Consider the following 21,153-nt stretch of genomic DNA (forward strand, 5'->3'; position numbering starts at 1 on the left):
CCCTGGAGACTGCATTGCAACTTTATGTCCTCAAATACATCAAAGAGTCCTTGCAGAACCCCAGGGGGGAAAAGCCAAGGCTAGAACTCTAGGCCATATGTTGAGCAGAGGTCTAGCTTACAGAATGTTATGGAGGCATTCAAGATTTATTAAGAAAAACATAAACCTTCCTAAGTCCAGAATTCCAGGAGGGGAGATCTGGGTATGTACAGGAATCAGCGTCCAAGTGTAGCACTGAAGCTTTTGTTGATCAACAATGGGTTGAAATGTGGTGATGCCCCCTAATGTGTGTTCTTATTAGCTAGATCAGTGGCTTGCTGAAAATTTTTGTGTCTCCCTGTCTCCAACCCCAAGGCTTGCGGAAGGTGATGGTTCGGGCCCACAGGCAAGCTTGGTGCTGGCAGGATGAATGGTACGGGCTTACCATTGAGGACATCCGGCAGCTGGAAAAGGAGGCACAACTGATGCTGGCGCAGAAGATGGCCCAGTTCAGCTGCAATGAGAGCGAGCTGGAGCAGCACCTTCCCAAAGACCCTCTGGATGAGAATGATACGGAAACAAAGGCCATATCTCCATCCACCGAGGCGGTGGACACTGCTAGCAATATCGGTGAAGCCTTGCCGGGGAGAGTGCTGACCAAGCAGTGGTCGACGTCTTCCAAGTCCTCTTCAAAAAGAGAAGGTGAGTCACACCCACCTGGTTAGTTTCAAAAGGAACAGAGTATGTAGCTGACAACTTCTGAAGGTTGATGTACAGAGTCATAGCGTTTGGTTGTGGCATAAAGCTGAAAGAGTGATGCAGTGCAGTGCCACAGCACCTGCTTGTGTGTTGTGGTGGGTGGGGTGCTAGAAGCTGTCACACTCCAGCCTCTATCCACCACCAAAATGAGCCAAGGGCCACCACTGACTAGTTCCCTCTCTGTAAGGTGTTAATGGCTGGTTTCCTGCTAGAGGAAGCATTATGGAATCATCCTGCCTATTACAGTTCCTTTCCTCCAAATCCCTCAGCATTGATTTGTATGTTCATTTCTGCCTGGCGTGTGCTTTGTTGTGAAACTTGATTGGTTGGAGAACTTCACTGAAAAATTCAGATAAGTGCAAATTATGTAGAATTATGTAGGCTTTGTTTCAGTTTTCATATTGTTTGGAAAGTACAGATTTGATAAATTTGGCTTTAAATGAGAACTGAATCAGTTTCTTCCAATCACTAATTGCTAGCCACTCACCCCCTCAAATTACTGCCGTTTATTGGGAAGCAATTGACTACCGACCCTGTTTTCCTTCAGTGGAGATATGCTTTATATAGTGACCCTGGAAGAGATAGGATTTGATCCCACAATTCCAAGATCCAAGCCCAGCTCTGATGAAACCAGTAGGCCATGCTCTCCAAAGTATACCTGCTTCTGAGGACCAAGATAGGACATTTGCTTTAACCAAGTCTGGGTTTATCCCAACCCAAAACGAACATTCTTGCATTCCTGATGTGCTCTTCAAACAGTGAATGGAAGACGTTTCCATGGCCCTTGTAGACCATAGCAGGCATTCCTGAGAGAGTTTCCTTTTAGTTCGGTAGAAGCTGATTCTATTCTGAAGAAATGTTATACTCCCTGACTGACATCAGCATGAATTCTTTATAGGTTTACAACCTAGAGGTGTTTCGTTCCTTTGAAAAGCTACAGGCCAAGAAAATGTCCCAGTGGGTCAGGTTCCCTTCCTTGTTGGTGTTCTTTTCCAGCCATCCTTCATTGTGAGACAGTAGTGGATTTGCCCCCCCCCCCCCAATATGGTCTGTATAATAGAGCTATCATGGTCTATAGTGTACAGTTGGTTCTTTTGCCTGTCTGCTAAAGATCTGGTCAAACAAATCTTTTAAACACTGCAAAAACACAAACCGTATGAAGCAGAAGTATAACAGGGTGAGTGTCCAGACTGGACAATCATGGCACTGAATCAGGGGTGGGGAACCTGTGGCCCTCCAGATGTTATTGGACACCGGTTCTCATTAGTCACAGATCAGAATGCAGGAAAAAATAATTCAGGAAGAATTTAAAGCTGATCCTCTAACATCTGCACTTTCTGAAACAATATAGAAACTGAAAAACACCTATCCTTCAACATTCACACTGTAATTCCCCAAACAATGTTCAAAAAAGTCATATATTAGAGGACAGTTGTGCATGAAAATGAAGATATTATTTGAAATAACATTCAAATATGCATTATATTAGGGGGAAATTGCTTGCAAAAACATGTCCATTAGTCAGAATTGCATATAAAAATGTGTTTATTAGGAGGGTTTTGGACTAAAATGCTGAGGAATTTTTATGAGGAATTTAAAAAAAAAAGAATTTGCAAATTGTAGAGAACTGGATTTGAGACTGTGAAAATGAGACACCGAGAAAACCAAAATGTACAGATCCTTAGTCCCAGCCATCATGGCCAATGGTGAGGGATGATAACCTAACAATATCTGGAGGGTCACAAGTTTCTCATACTTGCTCTGTAGCTATCACGTTTTGTAACCACCAGTCTTTTTTCCACCACTAGAACACAGAGGAATCCAGATATGCCAAGTGCTTCTTTTAGGGTTGCTTTGTTTTGTCAGCCAAAGTCAATTTGTTTGTCCAACGAAGTGTCCCTGGTTAGTCAGGCAACTGACATTAATGTTTTCAAGCTTATTTTGCATTCCAGTAGTTATAAAAACTGTAGGTGGCAAGTGCTGTCTTAGAAGGGGCATTCTGTGATATGAGACATAATGGGGAATGCCTCTTCTAAGATGTGATGACCATAAAACTAAAATATACGTCTTATCACAAAGGACATTAGAAGAGCCCTGCTGGATCAGGCCAAGGGCCCATCTAGTCCAGTCCTCTCTTCTCACAGTGTCCAACCAGGTGCCCATGGGAAGACTGAATGCAAGCAGAAACAGAGGGCAACAGCTCTCGGCTTATGTGTTTTCCCCCCTTATGTGCAAATGTATGCAGATTTAATCAATTAATTGATTAACCTACTAATATGATTCATCAGCTAAGATTACTTTAATTGTGTGACAGCCATAGCTTCATGGCATCAGGGTTTTGTCAGGGCACATTCTCTATCTGGCAAGAGGAGCAGGGTTGTACACTGGAAAGTGTGGGTGATGGGTAGGAGCGATAGAAATGCTTAGTGATTTACCAGGCATGGAAACTTCTGCTGTGGCATGACTGCCTCAAGCGATGTGCTTTTCCTGGACATGTGCTTGTCTAATGTGAAATGCTAGACATAAAACAAGCGACACTCATCCAAGAGGCTCTATTATTGCTTGGATCCTTTAATCCCCTGTTTTGGAGCTCTTTGGAATCCAGTGACCATAGCAAAGGTACCACACCATGTTTATACATTAAGGTGTTTTCACTATCAACACCTCCCCCCCCCCCAATTTTCTCTCCAAGGATTATAAATTAATAAAACGGAGCTCAAACTGCGTTGCAAACCTGGTCTCGCAAGGGAGCATTTCTGTGCTCACTGGAGGGGGAGAAAGAGACAATTTAAAGATGAGATAGGATCCTGAGTCAACTGGAGCCTTCTCCCATTCCAATGTGTGATTGGAATGAATCGTCATTTAGAGAAGGCCATACTAATCTGTGGTGGATTTGTGGGACAACTTTTCTTCCACTGCCTCATCATAACACCCTGATTTGGAACAAAGAGCTGTTGTTTTGCTCTTAGGGTGCTTCTCTGTGCTTAGTTCTAGAATGGGGGGGGGGGAGTAATTTGTTCCATTCCACTTTTAAAATCAGTTTTAGGTTAGTGCTCCTGATACACAGATCTTTGTGCACCACAGAGGGCTGCAATTGCACACAAGGGCCACTGCACACTCATCTGTGGTGCTGAGTCCAGGAACAACACATTTAAAAGGTGGAGCTCTGGCTCAGCATTTTTGAGAAGCACTGGCTTTGGTACCCAGCGGTCGGTCATTTTCCACAGTTGCATGCATGCAGAAAGCTGCATGGAATCTCATACGCACAGAGCAGGATGTTCACTACAGGACTGTCCTGACAACCCACTCCCAGAAGGCCCAGCGATCCTCCACCTGACTCTTGGCAGAGCTAAGCCATGAGCATATCCAGCACACCCCTCTGCATCATGGCCTTTTTGCTAGCCAGGCGCCCCCATCAGACTGGATCTGGCCAGTGAGAGAAGCGAATTGCAGTGTCAAGTTAGGGAAGCACATCATGAGAGTCTTTTTAATCTCCTCCTCAGCTTTTTTAGGAGATGGCCACACATTTGCATGCATGACCACCAAGGGAGCTGCTCCTCAAGTTTCCTGCTGATACAGATGAGATGAAAGCGGCTTCTTTTGTCTCCTGCATGAGGGCTCGATCAGTCCTCTGCTGTATAAGCGAGACCCCTGGTGTAAGCGGGGACCCTTGTCGCACGCACGCCTGTATTATTATCTGTTCTATTTTTAGCAGCTGTTATGCGAGGGCCATTGACGTCAGTCCAGTGTGGTTTAGCTGTGTGCTGTCAATCACTTGGCTCCCTTATTCCTAAAGGAATGGGGTGGAATAGTCAGGGGTGACAGAGTGAATGCTGAAGCCATAATTAGCTACACAGTTGATCCAGTGGCGAGGTGGGAGTGTTACAGCAGTGGCCTTTCTACATGACAATTAGTAAAAGTAGAATCCAAAGCCATTGGAACCAGACAGAGGGCCTTCTCGGTAGTGGCGCCCGCACTGTGGAACTCCCTCCCATCAGATGTCAAGGGAATAAGCAGCTATCCTATTTTTAAAAGTCATCTGAAGGCAGCCCTGTTTAGGGAAGTTTTTAATATTTAATGCTGTATTGTTTTTAATACTCGATTGGGAGCTGCCCAGAGTGGCTGGGGAAACTCAGCCAGATGGGCGGGGTATAAATATTATTATTATTATTATTATTATTATTATTATTATTACCCAGCACGTGTGGCTGCCTTCTGGTGGTACAATAATAAATGAGTTTTTCTTGCTGGTATGTCATTTAATGTGAACCACTACATGTCTTCTGGGTGGCTCCATGTGAGTTTAATACGCTAAAAGCTATTTGGCTGCCTTTATTAGATTATATGTGGTTGTAGCATTTAGTGTGGATTCTCTAGTGTCTGTTACCCAGCAATGCCAACCTTCACTAAGTGGGGATAAAGGAAAAGGGGAACAAAACCAGGGTTTCCTCAGGGGAGTGCTGAGGTCAGATAAGGGCTCTGGCGAAATGTCCAGCAGCACAATAGCACTGCCATTCTTGGGCCAAAGTATAAGTGTTATGTCAATAGGGGTGGATGAGAAATTCTGTTTTGCTTGCATTTTAATCAGAAATAATCTAATCTGTACTTCTCGGATCAATATGCAAACCAAAACATAGCTATCGTTCAAAATTTGCTCTTCTCTGAATTTTGCAATGCAGTTCTCCAACCAAATAGTATGTATAAAACTGCAAATATTGGGGGTGGAGGATTTAAAATGTTCATATTAGTTCAAATAACATTCAGGAATGCTTTATATTAGGTCAAATTGCTTGCAAAAGTGTGTATTGGTCAAAACAGTGTAAAAAAATTTTTACGTTGGGAGAAATTCACATTAAAATGCTGAAGAATTCACAAATTGCTGCAGAGATGTGGAGAATTGAATTTAACTGTGGAAGCATCAGAAACTAGGAAAGTGAAACAGAAAGATTTCTCAATATTCCTACAAGCCAGTGCTTGCTTTTTATTTTTATTACTCCTGATGGGTTTGGAGTTGGTTTGTTTATTTTGGTGGTGGTTTTTATTGAAAGCTGTCTCAGAGGTAGCCATCAGGAGTAGGAAAAGGAGATGCTAGCCCTTTCCTTCCTTCCATTTGTCCACTCAAAACCACACTCAGGCTGATTCCGTCCCTGCAGGGGGAAAGTTATAGGGCTCCCACAGAGAGGGTAATTTTGAGTGGACTGACAGCAGAACGCAGTTAAGCTTTCTTTAACCACTGGAGCTGCACCAGTGGCGTAGCGTGGGTTGTCAGCACCCGGGGCAAGGCAAGTAATTTGCACCCCCTAACCCGTGGATTTGCGCCCCTAACCCTAACCCCCAGATGTTGCGCCCGGTGCAGCCGGCCCCCCTGCACCCCCCCCACGCTACGCCACTGAGCTGCACACTGCTTTTCTGGTCCTGATTGTAGCAGCCAAATTTGCCTTTCCATAAAACAGCTAACTGCCGGGGGGGGGGGGAGCACAACTAAGTAGCACCCAAGATGCCAGGGGCAGTGCAAGAGAATTCTCGGTTTGCTTCTTCTGTTTTAATTGGACCACTGGGAATGCTTTGCCTGAGGAGAGTTTCCAAAATTCTGGAGCAGAAACACTCCATGGTGGCCAGTGAGCACTTTTCATGGGTGGCACAAACTGCACAGCAACCCCCACAGAGGTCACTTTAAGTTGCACATGCCTGTTCATCTCTTTTGCATCTCACTGTGTGGAGAAACCACCTTGCCTTTTGCCACTAAAATGTGGTGATTCAAAGAGAGTGCTCTTCACCTGGTTGCATGCCACTACCAACAAACAGCTTGGTTCATAGAGGCAACTGCCACAGAAAGCCATAAAATACGGCCTCAGTCAAGACTCAACAGCTGGAGTTTAAAGTGTAAATACTTTGACATGTGGTCTAACATCAGTCCCAGCATTGCCCTTTCCCTTCTCTCCTTCTGTCTTCTTATTTTTCAATATTCAGTGTGAGAAGGAGTCTTTTGTGACTCAAAAGCTTGCAGATACCATTGTGAATATCTGCTTTCCTGATAAAATATATTTCTTTTGCGGTCCTTGTGATTTTTGAGGAGAAGACCATGTATAATCAGGCAGCTTCCTTTTTTTAATTGCAAACCTGTAAAACAGAAATGATTTTACACATCCTTCCGATGCTTATAAATAGATAGCTGCTCTTTGGAAACAGCAGCGGAGGCTTGCAGACTGCTGTGGCGTCTCGGCGATGGGTTTTAAAAATCATAAACTATGCAGGACTAAGGGAGGAAAGTTTGATATCACACTGGCATCATTGGGTCTGCTGTGTGCCCCACTTAGGGGACACATTTCCACCAAGACCACCGAAGTGTGCCTCTGCCACAGAGGGCATGATAGAACCTCCCTTGCTTTTTCCTGAGCATCGCTGATTGCACAAATCCATTCTGTTTCTCCTAGCAAGCCCCTCGCGCCATAGCATATCGGAGTGGAGAATGCAGAGCATTGCAAGAGATTCAGACGAGAGCTCCGACGACGAATTCTTTGATGCACACGGTAGGTGGGGCATAGAAAGAGCAGCTGCTAAGCTGTGTTAACGGGTGTGTGGGTGCCATGGTGTATATGTGCAGCCATTTGCATGAGAGAGAAGCTGTCCTTTCTCTGATGAAGCTGTGTCACTTCAGCATCGCTCCAGATGGAAGGCCTGGACTTTCCTCACTCCACCCTTTCTATGTTATTGTGGACACTTTTCAGGTTCATCCAGATGCATCTTTTGAGTTTAGACATGCATTTGTTTACTAGCTGAAGTGACCCACTCATCTGCACCCACCCTCCCCACCCCTGGTGGTAAAAATATAGTAAAAAATTTTTTTTAATCATTAATAATTTGCTGCCCGTTAATGGTGCCCCAAAGTCTGTTCCCTGAAGTGAGTTAATCTACCATACCTAATGATTTACCATAGCTATGACGTGCTTGCAGCCTATGAAACACTATGTTTCCCTGGGAGTGATAGTGTGGGGAAGGGAGGAAGGAGGGTATGCAGCAAGACAGACAGACAGACAGACAGACAGACAGACAGACAGACAGACAGAAAAGGTGTGGCTGTAATAAACAGCTTGTCTGCTTCAGTGTAACTTGATGTCACCTTGTTGTTGTTGGCTTAGATAGATGACAAGAAATATTATTTTTTAGAGATAGTGTTGTCCGGTATAGTCATTAGACTATTTGGAGCAGGAAGGCATGGATTCAGATCTCCTCAGTTAGGTGGCCTTGGATCAATTGCTGTCTCTCCTCCTTAGCATCACTTTCTTTGTAAAAGTGCCTGAAACAGTGGCTGCTGTACAATAACAGTTAAAAACTATAAGACCCTGCCAGGAAGCTTGCAGTCTGAAAGTGTCAGCCTAAGCATGCCTCTTAGAATTGTCCTAAGGATACAAAAGATAACCCCATAGATTCCTACGGAAGCTCTTCGGAACAATAAGGGCTGGATCTAGACACATCAAAGAAGCGTTTCAGTAAAATGTGTTGTAAATTTAAACAGGGAAAACAGGTACTGTAGAGAAAAATGGGGCTCCTCATCGCCATCTGATGGCACAATGTTGTATTGCACATACAACGCATATAAATCACAATCTAGTTGAGTCCAAGATATAAGTCTAAAAGTGTAAACCAAATGTAGTTCAATAGGTTGGGTTGTTATATAGCTTTCATATTTTGTTGGTTCATATTGACTGAAGGGTTGTTGTTGTTTTACATTCTTTACCTGCTTTTGGATGAAGGTTGTCTCCTTAACATATGTTTTCCCCAAGGGTACTTCTAAACCAGCCCCACTGCCACAAGGTGCAATGATGGCAACCAGCTTAGCTGGCTTTAATAATGGAAATACAGTAGATTGTTTTTAATGTGTTGTAAGTCACTTGGAGACCTTCAGGTAACAAGCAACTAAAAGGTCTTATTATTGTTACTGTTCTTCTTCTTCTTCTTCTTCTTCTTCTTGTTGTTGTTGTTGTTGTTATTATTATTATTATTATTCAGAGACAGTGTGTCACTGAATACCAGATGCTGGAGAACAACAGCAGGAGAATGCTGTTGCCTTCATGCCCTGCTTCTAGTCTTTGCAGAGGCATTTGATGGGTCCTTGGGTGAAACAGGTTGCCAGAATGCATGGCCCTTTGGTTTGAACCAATAGGACTCCTCTTGTGTTTTTCTGTTCACTGCTCTGCAAGCACTGCAATTGTCTTTGCCCTAAGATGTCCCTGGCTGAAGTCCACCACTCTTCTATACTTGGGTATTGAGTGGGATTCTTGAGAGCAGGGAAGTCTTGTTTTTGAGTTTCTACCCTTCAGAACTTCTTGATCATGATACAGCAGGCACATCTCTTGAACTAGCAAAACTGAACCAACGAGAGCCTCTTAAGAGCCTCTTTGGTGAAACCACATACCATTGCTCAATAGCATTCTCATGTCGAGACAACTGATTATCCTAATGTTTTGGACTCCCCCACCTCAACCGTTTGGATAAATGTAATTGTAATTTATATTTGCAAGGGAACATTCTATGTTCTAATTGGTCTGGAATACTTCCAGAATGTTCAGATAATCATAGGTTTAGTATAGCATTATAGTGACACAGAGTAACGTTCTTATTTCTGTTCTGTCAACCACTTTTTTCACTTGAAAATGCTTTACAGATTTTAACAACCTGATCCCGTGCATATTTACCTGGAAGTAAGCCCTGCTGAATTCAGTGGAACTCCTCAGCAATTGTGCATGGGATTTTGCTTTTTTAAAAAACATCCCAGGCACTCTTGATAGGTACATTGAAGGAAGCTTTTCAGTTCTATACTAGAGGGGCCCTGTTCTCAATGCATGGGCCATGTTTATTCCCGTTTGAGGTGATTTGAGATTGAGATGTTGGAGGAATGTGAGTGACTTGCCTGTGACTGCCCAACATTGAATTGGCTCGGACGTAAGCCTCAGTATTTCTCCAAAAGTTGTGAAATAGCTTCATCTGCTCCCTAGCTAATGTAACGTAAACACTGAAAAAGGCTCTCTCCCACCCAGCCTCCCTCTCTTTAACCCAGCCACCCACTCTTCCTCCAACCCCCCTCCCTGTGGAACCCACAGCACCCCAGTCACAGGGAGAAGGAACAAGAGAGGTCTTGCTGAATATAGTTTTGTGGTTTAAAATCCAAACCAGAGAAGAATTCAGGGTTCCTAATGCAGAACTCTTCTTTGAGATGAGCATTACCAGCCGTGGAAATACATGTAACATGCTGAAGGCTGTCTTGTGACTTCTCACACCCTGTATAGAATAAGGCAGTGTTCTTGAACTTTGGTTCCCCCAGTTGTTGTTGGGTTACAACAACCGTCATCTCCATCCAGCTTAGCCAATTGTCAGGGATGATGAAAATTGTAGTCCAACAACATCAGGGGACCCAAGGTTGAAGAACAATGGGATATGGATTTGTACATGGTTCCTGCATTCTGCAACATGTCGTTGACATAATAATAGTGCATTAAAAAAAAGATAAATGACCTCTGACAGTTAAGTCCAGTCACGAACGACTCTGGGGTTGCGACGCTCATCTCGCTTTACTGGCCAAGGGAGCCAACGTTTGTCTGCATACAGTTTTTCCGGGTGATGTGGCAAAACCAGAGCAGTGCATGGAAATGCCGTTTACCTTCCCGCCAGAGCAGTACCTATTTATCTATTTGCACTTTGACGTGCTTTCGAATTGCTAGGTTGGCAGGAGCTGGGACTGAGCAACAGGAGCTCACCCTGTCACAGGGATTCGAATCGCCGACCTTCCGATCAGCAAGCGCTAGGCTCAGTGGTTTAGACCACAGCACCACCCGCTTCCATAATAGTGCATTAGTGGTAGATTTATACTAGACTGTCTACACATCATTCTGCTTTATTAGTTATTCTGCAAAGTTTCCTCAATTTTATTGCATTATTACTTTTTGGAGGGACACTCTTGCACTATGTGTGGTGTGGGGATGGGATGGGACTGGAACACCTGCGGTATGAAAAGTTACAGAATTCCAGTAGGAAGGCATACACTTAGTGCAAACCAAACAGTAAGTCCACCCCAAAACTTTTGCAGGTGCAAACAGTATTGAAAGTGAGATTATGCATAACTGTCTCAATACTTTCACGAGCACAAATGATCATGAAAGCACAATATGAAGGATGTATCGAGGGGGCCCAAGTGGATGTAGATTAACATGGGCTTGAGGGGAGGGGTGCATTTAAAACCACCTTTCCTCCCTTAAGTGTAGGCTGTCACAGCAATGACAGGTATAGGAGCCTGATAGTTTATATTTCCTGCACATTCCCCTATGCAGATCATAACAGCCATTGTATTTAATAAAGTGACTCTAATTTTAAACCCACACCTTTGTGCCTTATCTAATTATTTCTAGTCTCCTAATTCAACCTTACAAGATCATGTACTCCATACCCATGAATCCAGCATTATTATAGACCCTGCAACTCCCTCTCTGTGTTTGGCACTTTCAGGCTGTCACAGTTATGCAGATGGAATTCTTTCATGTGACAGGAAATTCAGGATGTGCAATTAAAGCTTATTTGGTGCTCTTGTGCTACAAACTCTCTCTTTGTTAAATAACAAAAGAAAAACCAACACAGACTTTTTGCAATAAGGAAAGTGATGGGGAAATGCACTGGGAATTGTAGAATAACATTTGCTTGAGGCAATGTAGTCTTACTCAATAAGTAGCCAGAGTTGTCTCATCAGGATGAATGCTCAATAAACAGGTCTCCTGGAAGTGATCCACAAGGGGCTTCAATTGCCCAAGCCTCTGAAGTTGTTTCTGGGGAATATAATAGGTCCCCCAAAAGACCCCGGAGGAGCCAGGCATAACTGCCCTATAAGGCATCTTAATGTAGATGTCTGTTTCTGAAGCTGAGTAAAGATGGGAGGGGGCAGCCCCTTTACACTAGGAGGTCACATGCAAAATCCATTATGTACTGTTTCCATGAGCTTCTTGAAAGAAAGTGGGCACATAACAAATAATATCCTAGACATATTCTAGCTGTTTTTATTAGAGGCATGAGGATTGCATTATCTTCTCACAAAAGGAGAAGATCATATATATATATATATATATATATATATATATATATATATAGCAAGACTTCTCACATGTTCTCAGTTGCTGGCAAAGTATGACAAACCGAATTATTAACACTGAATAACTGTTCCATAAAAATGCAAATAATGGGAGCAAGAAGCCATTCAGTGATCATGGTAAGCAGCAGTGAGAGAGCTGTAATTAAGCCTTCTAAGCAACTGGGTTCAATATTTAGATAAAGTAGCAGGGACAAGCCTGGAATGTAAATTCACTCCTCTTCGTTCTTTACGGTTTTGACAATGCATACTCCCCGCACCCTGTGCATGACATTCGACAGATGCACCAGCTTTGTTGGATTAATTGGTGCAATACTTTCATTAATTGCAGATTAGAAATATGCACGTTGTTAATCATAGCCGTGAGAAGGGTGATTGACACCAGTGTACTGATGTAGGCAAGCTTTATCATCTTTTCATTGAACCCTGTTCTGACTATTTAATGATTTATCTTTGGCATTATCCCAGAGAAAGAGTTATTTTCCCCAGTGCAAAGACTTCAGCAGTTGCTTGCATTTGTAATCTTTATTTTAGCTGGTTAATTAATTGGTAAACAGGAAGAGAGTTCAATTGTCTAGCTTCTCTTTCAGCAGTCAATAACCTTGTTGGAGGTACAATCCATTTATCTATTCTCCATGTGCACAGTTGCTATCAGGTGTATTATAAGGACAACAGGAACATAGGGATCTGCCTTAAATTAAGTCAGACTATTGGTTTATCTAGCTCGGTGTTGTCTAAAACCTCCTTCCCCAACCTGATACTCTTCAGATATTGTTGGACTGTAACTCCCATCCTCCTTGATTATTGGCTGTGCTGGTTGGGGCTGATGGGAATTGGAGCCATATCAGTTTTCATCAGAATCTGAAGCTCCATTTGCGAAGCTACTGGCTGTGCTCAGGAGCAGGGCTACCTGTGTTCCAAGGCTTGAAAGGCCACCTGTCACTTCAACCTCTCATTCCCTCCTCCAAACCTGTTCCAGAAAGGCACAGCACCCTCGGTAAACTGGTGGGTAGGAGAGTCCCCGTAGAGACCAATGCTTTATTTCTAAACGCCCCATGCCACCCCCCCATCTCGCCACCATTTGCCCCCTCACACCTCTGCTTGCCGCTGTTGTGACTTTGGGTTCATCCACACTTCTACTTGTCTTGCTGCTTTCCCCTAGAAAAACCTGCTCATTACTGCTGAATTGGAGCAGGTTTTCTCTCTTTTTTTCTTTTCAATTTTTAATTTTACAATGCAGTAAAATGGCTACATACAAATTAAGAAAACAGAAAATACAGCACAAAGCAATACATAGTGTAACAATAGCAGTTCCAAAGCAGCTCAAAAAACCACTCCCAACATTAACCATAGTTAAGATTCTGCTTTGTCAATACATGGCTTAAAGCGATTGCCCTTAAATTCTCTGTTAACGCCTGTTTGTGTTTGAAACTGATAAGGCTTTTTTCTGTGATTTATTTTTCAAAGCCTCTTGATTTCCCTGCCTTATGAACTGCTGTGGATTTTCTTAGCACCAGCTCTCCATGTCTGCCCTTCTAGCCTCCAGCTGTTAAGAGCTGGCACAGTGTTAACAAAGACCACATGACACCATATTCTGTGTCTGTATTTATGAACCTAATTGTTCTCTTCTCTCTCTTTAAAGAGGACTTGTCTGAGAATGAAGAGGTGTTCCCAAAAGAAATTACCAAATGGAGTTCAAACGATCTCATGGATAAGATCGAAACTCCAGAATCTGAAGAAGTACCAGGTAATTTTTGTGTGTGGAATGGGATGCAGCTGAGAGTATTGTACAGTTATTCCACTGAATGGCTCTACTGTTAGAAGACGGGTCCTTTAATAATGATAATAATAATTTTATTATTTGTATCCCACCCATCTGACTGGGTTGCTCCTGTCTCTCTGGGCGGCTTCCAACGTGTACAAAAACATTTCTCTAATTAAAACATGTTAGCTTAGCCACCTTAGCCAAGTCCAGTTATTTTTCAGCCATTCTTCTATAGTGAATGAGGCTGTTACCCTCCCAGGGTTTTTGGCGTGGTGGTGGAGGGGGACAGGTAGAAAACCAGAGTAAAGCCTGTAGTGTAGTTGTGCACTGTTGGGGTCTGTCCATGCTTCCATTCGTCCTGCACTTACTTAGAATTTGCACTGGAACAATAGAACTGGTCCAAAAGCTTTTCATTTATATCCTGACACAGAAACGCAACATGCCCCCCGCTTTTTACCATTGTATCAGAACAAACGAAAGGCTACTTAAAACCCAAATAGAAATTAATTCCCCTTCTTTTTTTCTTTTTCTTTTTTACTCCTGAACAGAGAAACACACACTTTTCCTTGTGTCTATTCTTTATTGGTTGTCAGGAAGTGATAGTGGAACTCTTAGCTGATAAACATCTACAAATTATACATCTGGTAGCCAAATTTGCTCTGGCAGCTAAGAAGCTTTGTTCCAGTTCTGATAATGCAGTGTAATTTTAAATTTTTATGCTGTAAACTTTTGTGCTATAGACTTTTATGCTGTAGATTTTTATAGACATTTGATGTGTGATTTGCCATCTTTGTTTATTGTGAAGGTCTTTGGGTATATATAAAAAAACTGAACGATAAACAATTTTCCTTGTGGCACAATGTTGTGGGTGTTCCACTTTCCCCTCCACCCCTTCTGTCTCCACCCACACCTTGAGTAAAATTTGCCAGTTTTTTCCTGAGCCTGTTGCTGTGCACTTCTGGTTCCCTGCCCCATGCTATTTTTTCTTAGGTGTCCCCTTCCAGTGCTCATACGGGCATTGTGAACAGCTAGGTATATGTGAGCGAAAGCAGTTTCCCTTTTTCCCTTTCCAGTGCCAATGTGTGTTGGATGTGCAACCACAATGCAAGCATTGGGGATGATGCAGGAATGTGCATCATCCAAATTAACCCCCTTCCTTCACTGCTACTTGTGCTACTGCCACCTCGAATGTTCTACATTATTGGCTGTATGCGTGGTCTTTCTTTAATGGCAATTAAAGTACAGTCTTGGGATGTGGGTGGCACTGTGGGTTAAACCACAGAGCCTAGGGCTTGCCGATCAGAAGGTCGGCGGTTTGAATTCCCGCGATGGGGTGTGCTCCCGTTGCTTGGTCCCTGCTCCTGCCAACCTAGCAGTTCGAAAGCACATGAAAGTGCAAGTAGATAAATAGGTACTGCTCCGGCGGGACGGTAAACGGTGTTTACGTGCGCTGCTCTGGTTCGCCAGAAGCGGCTTAGTCATGCTGGCCACATGACCCGGAAGCTGTATGCTGGCTCTCACAGCCAGTAAGTGAGATGAGCGCCGCAACCCCAGAGTCGTCCGCGACTGGACCTAATGTCAGGGGTCCCTTTACCTTTAAAGTACAGTTTATTTTTCACTTGTTGCACACCCCTTTGGGGGTTCCAGAAAACATATTGTGTGCAAGTGCACAGGAACACAATGGACTGAAAAAAGCAACAGAAAAGGAGGGCATGTGCAGCTGCACTGTGGCGCAAGGGGACAGAGAAAGGGGTGGGGAAGAAGGAAGAAAAGTGGAACACTGCAATTGACAGGATAGTGCTCATTTTCAGGGATGCCTCCTTGAAAAGTGTGGAGTGAGGCATTTACTAATTGAAAAAAATTGGATAAATGTGGATAGTCACTTAATAAGCCCTTCCCCCAACCTGTCTTCTCAATCTAGGTAACAATGGAAGATCCTTCACAAGAAAAAGCTTTAAAAACTTTTGAAATTCACATCTCCTCCTGTTACATCTGTTCATAGGTTTGGCCATTTTGTGATCTTGTTCTATGCAGATTTTCCAAAATGGAGAGTTGGGAGCAGTCCCCACCTTGTCTCTCTCCCTTTTTCCCATATCAGCAAACATGGTGGCAGAATAGTGGCAGATACCCCTTCACGTACTAAACCTTGGGAAGTATTAGAATGTCTCATGGTCTGTGGAGGAAAGAACCCAAATTCATATGAGCATACGTCTTTCCTTCCAGACGATCCATGTCTTGAATCAGCAGCAGAATACCATGTTGGATCCAGCGTGGAAAGGCTCAGCATCATTGAGGTACAGTGTCTAAATAAATTCCCTTTTCCGGCTTATATTTTTTAAAGGTGCAGCTTTTATGTGTGTTCTATATCCACGTTTGTCCCTCTGAGCGGAAACACTCCATACCTACAGCTGTGATCTGGCAACAAAATCTGGAATCTACCTGAAGCCTGTGGCCAGATATGACTCTTGAATTGATCTAACCACAGTGCAATTCACACTTTTGCCTGGTTTCCCCTGCAAGGAAAAGAAACATTCCTTACTCTTTTTGTATCATATATCACTTGCAGTCTGCCTCTTGGTGGTGGTAGGGATCTATTAGGGAACACATTAAACCCTCAATCTCCCCCCCCCCCGCACACATATACATTGCTGCATTGCCATGGGGACGTGCTCCACATTCTTGAAGCTGTTGGTTCATGCCAATCTTATTACAGAACTTTACAACATTATACATAGGATATAAATTGTTCCTGCCCTCAGAGTGGTAGCCACTGAGTACTGTGATCTCTGAGAATTTCAGACACTGGCCACCCCTGCTTTGATGGAAAAGCACCAGAAACTGATAGTGGACGTATGCACACTCTGGTTTACTCTGCATGCTGTGCATGCCCACCGCAGGTCTGGGAAGTGGTGTATGTATGGCGTTATCCATTATCTGTATCTATCCTGTTGTTAGGAAATACTGCATCTTGATGCATTTCCCCCTTAAACCAGCTCCTGTCTAAATTGCTGGGAAAGAGAACGACCTAGCTGCTCTTTCAGCCAGCAGTGTGTACACAGCCAGTGTCTTCATTGAAAACCTATTTCTTTACTCTGAGCAAGTTTAGAAGGAATTCAAGGGATCCACCAGCAATGAGAGGTAGTGCTGGATCCACGGTGGATTCAATGAAAACCCCCAAATCCGGCAATGGGCTGCTTTCTTTTTCTGTCAGGGTTGTCCTGCAGGCTCCGCTTTGACAATGGGTTTTTGAAGTAAACCTCAGTGCAGAGAAGTTGTTGCCTCCTCTGTTCTTAAGGCCATTGACTTCCTAGGGGATGAAAACATACCAGCTTGATAACCTAATTTTTAAAATTTAAACTTTATTGAATTTCATAATCAACTTGCAATGCCATTGCCCTTTTCGTCTTCCCTCCTAGCAATAACATTGTGTTGCATGAGAACATCAGCTTTTATGGTGCGCTGATGCTTAATTATAAAGGAGAGTAAACGTGCAGAATCACAGTGTACAATTAAGGCAGAGGGATACATCAAACAGAACATAAAAGCAATCAGGAATTGAAAGAGGTCCAGGAAATTCATGTTTTGTGTAACTGTTCCAGCTTATCCCTTTGTTTATATATCATCATCTCACATACTGCAAGTGCAGCCATTTAGAGTGTCCAAACATCTACTGTTGGTGCTGCTGGATTCTTCCAGTAATAACAGGGGCTTTGACTATTTCAACTACCCTGCTTATCTATAATATTGTACAGTCTAAAAGTTTCTGGTCAATTGATAATTAATTGTTCTGCAGCAGGAGAGCCAGTGTGGTGTAGTGGTTAAGAGCGGTAGACTCGTAATCTGGTGAACCGGGTTCGCGGCTCCGCTCCTCCACATGCAGCTGCTGGGTGACCTTGGGCTAGTCACAAGTCTCTCAGCCTCACTCACCTCACAGGGTGTTTGTTGTGAGGGAGGAAGGGAAAGGAGAATGTTAGCTGCTTTGAGACTCCTTCGGGTAGTGATAAAGCGGGATATCAAATCCAAACGCTTCTTCTTCTTCAGGAAGCACTTAAGAGAAGAAGAAGAAGAAGTGTTTATTGGGTTTTCAATACAACAGCGTGCAGACAAGGCTAACAATAAAGAAACAATAATGATTGTGTGGGGCACAGTATTGCAGTTATTATGCAGACATCATAATAAAATAGATTCCACAAAGGGACATTTGGGAAGCAAGAGTCACAGGGTAACAAGGTAGCCTCACCATATAGAGGCGAATGTCCCTGGGGGCCTAAGTAATGCTCTGTTTTTATTTATGAAGCATATTTAAAAATGGAAGTGCCTTTGATCCTCAAAACCATATCTGCCATTATAAACTAGTCTTGTGTTTCTTGTTTTCTCTTTCAGGATGAGGTTGTGCCTCCACTAGTGCAGCCAAGCAAGATCCATGTCCTGCTCTTGGTGCTTCATGGAGGCAACATTTTAGATACAGGAAGTGGTGACCAGAGCTCTAAGCAAGGGGATGTCAACACCATAGCCACTGCCTTTGACACTGTCATTAGGGTCCATTACCCAGCGGCCCTTGGGCGCATAGCCATCAGATTGGTCCCTTGCCCAGCCATCTGCTCTGAAGCATTTTCACTTGTCTCTAAGTGAGTTACTGAGTTTTCTTAAAGGGGCTGGGAAAGAGGAAGAGGGAGGGAGAACAAAGATGGATCTATGCTGCACATTTATACCAATTTCAGTAGTTATTCCTTCCTCCCAGGATATCCTGCTGAGAACCATGAATATGTGAGTTGGGCTAGACATCTCAAACAGAATTTGCAGCATCTCACCTGGTATCACTAGAGGAAACCATGACTATTAAGCTTTAGAAAACTCATCTTTTTTTGTTGTGTAGATGTACCCTTAGCTGCATCTGTGATTTGGCAGAGAGGCTTCCTCATTCTGTGTCTGACTGTTCTGTCTCTTCCAGACAGACCCTTTTTTACACTGCAGCTGCAGAGGCCCCCTTTGGACCAATTACGCTGCAATTCACATGGCACAGTTCCATAGGGGACATGAGAAATCTGTGAATCAATCAAGTTAGTCTAGACAGAGTCAACTGCTTGCTTCTTAGAAAGAGGAGATGTTGACAGCTGTGTGAAAGCACCATTGTGGTCCAGCCCTTGTCCTTCAGCCTGAGTCCAGAAGCCTAGCTACCATATCTACCCAGCCTCAGCCCCAAACCTGAGGCTCCCAATCTAGACCTATCATCTTCATCTCCAAGGGCCTCACATGCCAAGCTGCTCAGCACTGTAAGCATCATGTCCAGTGACATCTAACAGAGAGAGGTGAGAGAGCGTCCGGTTCCAGGGCAGAGGGCTGGCCCTTTAAAGAACTCCAGCAAATAGGTGGGACATAGGAAAGGCAGTCAGCCGAGTTGTAGTGGTATGGGCTTGCAGGGGGTAAACAACCTGTTACTATTTCTACATCAGGGTCCTGGTAAAGTCCCTGTCTCCAGTGTCCTAGAGCCATCCAGTCAGCATCAAAAGGGAGCTTTATAGTCACTGAGAAGAACTTTTTTCTCCCTTTTTGCTGTTCGAAGCCAGAGTGAAAGAAGGTGAGTTAGCTGCTGAGGATCAGCTCATAGGGTCACTCTGGAGAAGGTGTGTTTGACAAATGCAGAGGAGTTGTCCTGTGTACTCCAAAGCTAAGGATTTAGGAACACTGAAAACACAGCATGCTTTAGTTGCAAAAGAATGGTGTGCAAGTTCTGTTATGTACGAACTTCAAGGAAAAAACAGTTTAAGTCTCTCTGGGAGAAGATATTAGAGCACTCCAAATAATTTGCTGGTGAATGTGCACAGAAAATAGTAGACCTAGTTGAAAGGTAGCACAATCCAAATTATTGTTATTGTTGCATAATCTTAGAAGGTTGTATAATCTTAGAAGGGGCATGGCTGTGACTGTCATGAAGGGACCATGCATTTTTTTTAATTTGCCACTTTCACTACTAACAGTCAGGTATCATATAAGCCAGGGATGGAGAATCTTCTCTGATGCCAACACCCCACTTGCCCCATAAGCTTGGCCCATTGTCAGGAATGACCTGGAGGACCACAAATACACCACCACTAAAGTTCAGCTTGCTTCCAGGACTTGTTGAAACAAGTTGTCTCTTCCCTAGGACCTGTCCAGGGTCCTGAATGGCCTTTTTCTGACCATTCTTGCTCCCTGATTCTGGTTGCTGGCCTTTTGGGTTGATACATAGCCTCTGCCTCTCAACCCCTGCTCTTGCTATTTGCTCTAGATCTCTGCCAGACCTTTGTCCATGCTCCAGTACAAACTCATACTCACCTAGACTTACTCTTTACCTCTTTGTCTTCCTGTCACCTGTGGTCTAATGGATGCCATTCATGTGAGTTGTAGGCATATTGGAAAATTTCAACAAAAACAGAAATCGCCCATGTTCACTTATTTGTCCCATGACCAGAATGGAAATCAATAAGTTGTTGCTTTCAGTCTGCAAATGATACATAATTGAGTATATCATTCCTCCCCTACTTTGTATTGAAATTAATGGGATGGAATAACATAATGACAAGCAAGATGAATAATGTAGTATTTGACCGCAGCAGAATGGAAACAGTGCTGATTGCAGTGAAGACAGGACAGAACTGAAGATGATGCCTTCTTATGTCCCTAGCTGGCCGTATTTCAAAGATCATATGCAGCTCTTTTTAAAATGACTTTTCTGTCTCCTGCTGAAGTCAACAGCGGGAGTATGGCTGAAATATTGGTATGTCCCTGCCAGTGGGTTTTATTACAGGGTGATTGAGTAATAGCCTTGTGAGGCATGCAGAGCTATTTCACTCACCTCCTGAGCCATCCCCTTGGTCCTCTCCATCAGCTTCCAGCCTGAAATATCAGTATTACACAAGCGGAACTGTAGCAAAACCAAAACCAAGCATCCTCATAAGTCAGTGTGTTTTGTGTGCTGTCAGTGGGTTCCTATTGCTGTCTTGTTGGGCTGTGTATGTTATAAAGGGGACCCATAGTAGGGTGAAGGCATCCTCTTCTATTTGTCCCTGTGTCAGTTTCAGTCTATTGGTTAGCTTTTCTATGGTTGTTTCCCAAACAATTTGCTACCATTGGACCATGTTCACTCCTGACAGGTCTCTCGAGTGTCTGGCTATGAGGCTTCTGGCTGCGGAGAGTAGGTGGGATATAAGTTCTTTATAATGTGAGTGGTCATTAACAAAGAAAATCTTTAATAAAATTATTATGTGTGTGATATAGATATATATATATATATATATATATATATATATATATGTCAGTGTGTTTAGGAACACAGCCTGTGCAGGCCCATTTTCTCAATTCATAATGCCAACAAGGTCCATTCTCCTGGCGTCAAGAGCTCACACTATTAATTATCTGCTAAGCTATCCATTCTTGATCTCATGCATGACTGTAATGAATGTAATGACATTGTACCTGGAGAACCGCAATTGATTTCTTCAAACTAATCAGGTGAAGGTTTAAATGTGGATTTGTAGAG

General features: G+C 43.4%; 1 protein-coding gene across 12 annotated transcripts in view; it reads left to right on the forward strand.

Moving 5' to 3' along the window:
- Window positions 1-21,153, forward strand: part of PITPNM2 (phosphatidylinositol transfer protein membrane associated 2) — a 205,865-nt gene that overhangs the window by 137,858 nt on the left and 46,854 nt on the right. For all 12 annotated transcript variants that reach the window (XM_083716884.1, XM_083716878.1, XM_083716882.1 and 9 more), the window contains 5 exons: window positions 355-681; window positions 7,173-7,268; window positions 13,512-13,616; window positions 15,858-15,928; window positions 18,018-18,262. In XM_083716884.1, coding sequence (XP_083573010.1) covers window positions 355-681; window positions 7,173-7,268; window positions 13,512-13,616; window positions 15,858-15,928; window positions 18,018-18,262 — 844 coding nt within the window. The remainder of the gene's footprint in view (window positions 1-354; window positions 682-7,172; window positions 7,269-13,511; window positions 13,617-15,857; window positions 15,929-18,017; window positions 18,263-21,153) is intronic.

This window comes from Podarcis gaigeae (genome assembly GCF_964106915.1).
Source record: "Podarcis gaigeae genome assembly, chromosome: 16".
In the NCBI taxonomy this organism is placed as follows: Eukaryota; Metazoa; Chordata; class Lepidosauria; order Squamata; family Lacertidae; genus Podarcis; species Podarcis gaigeae.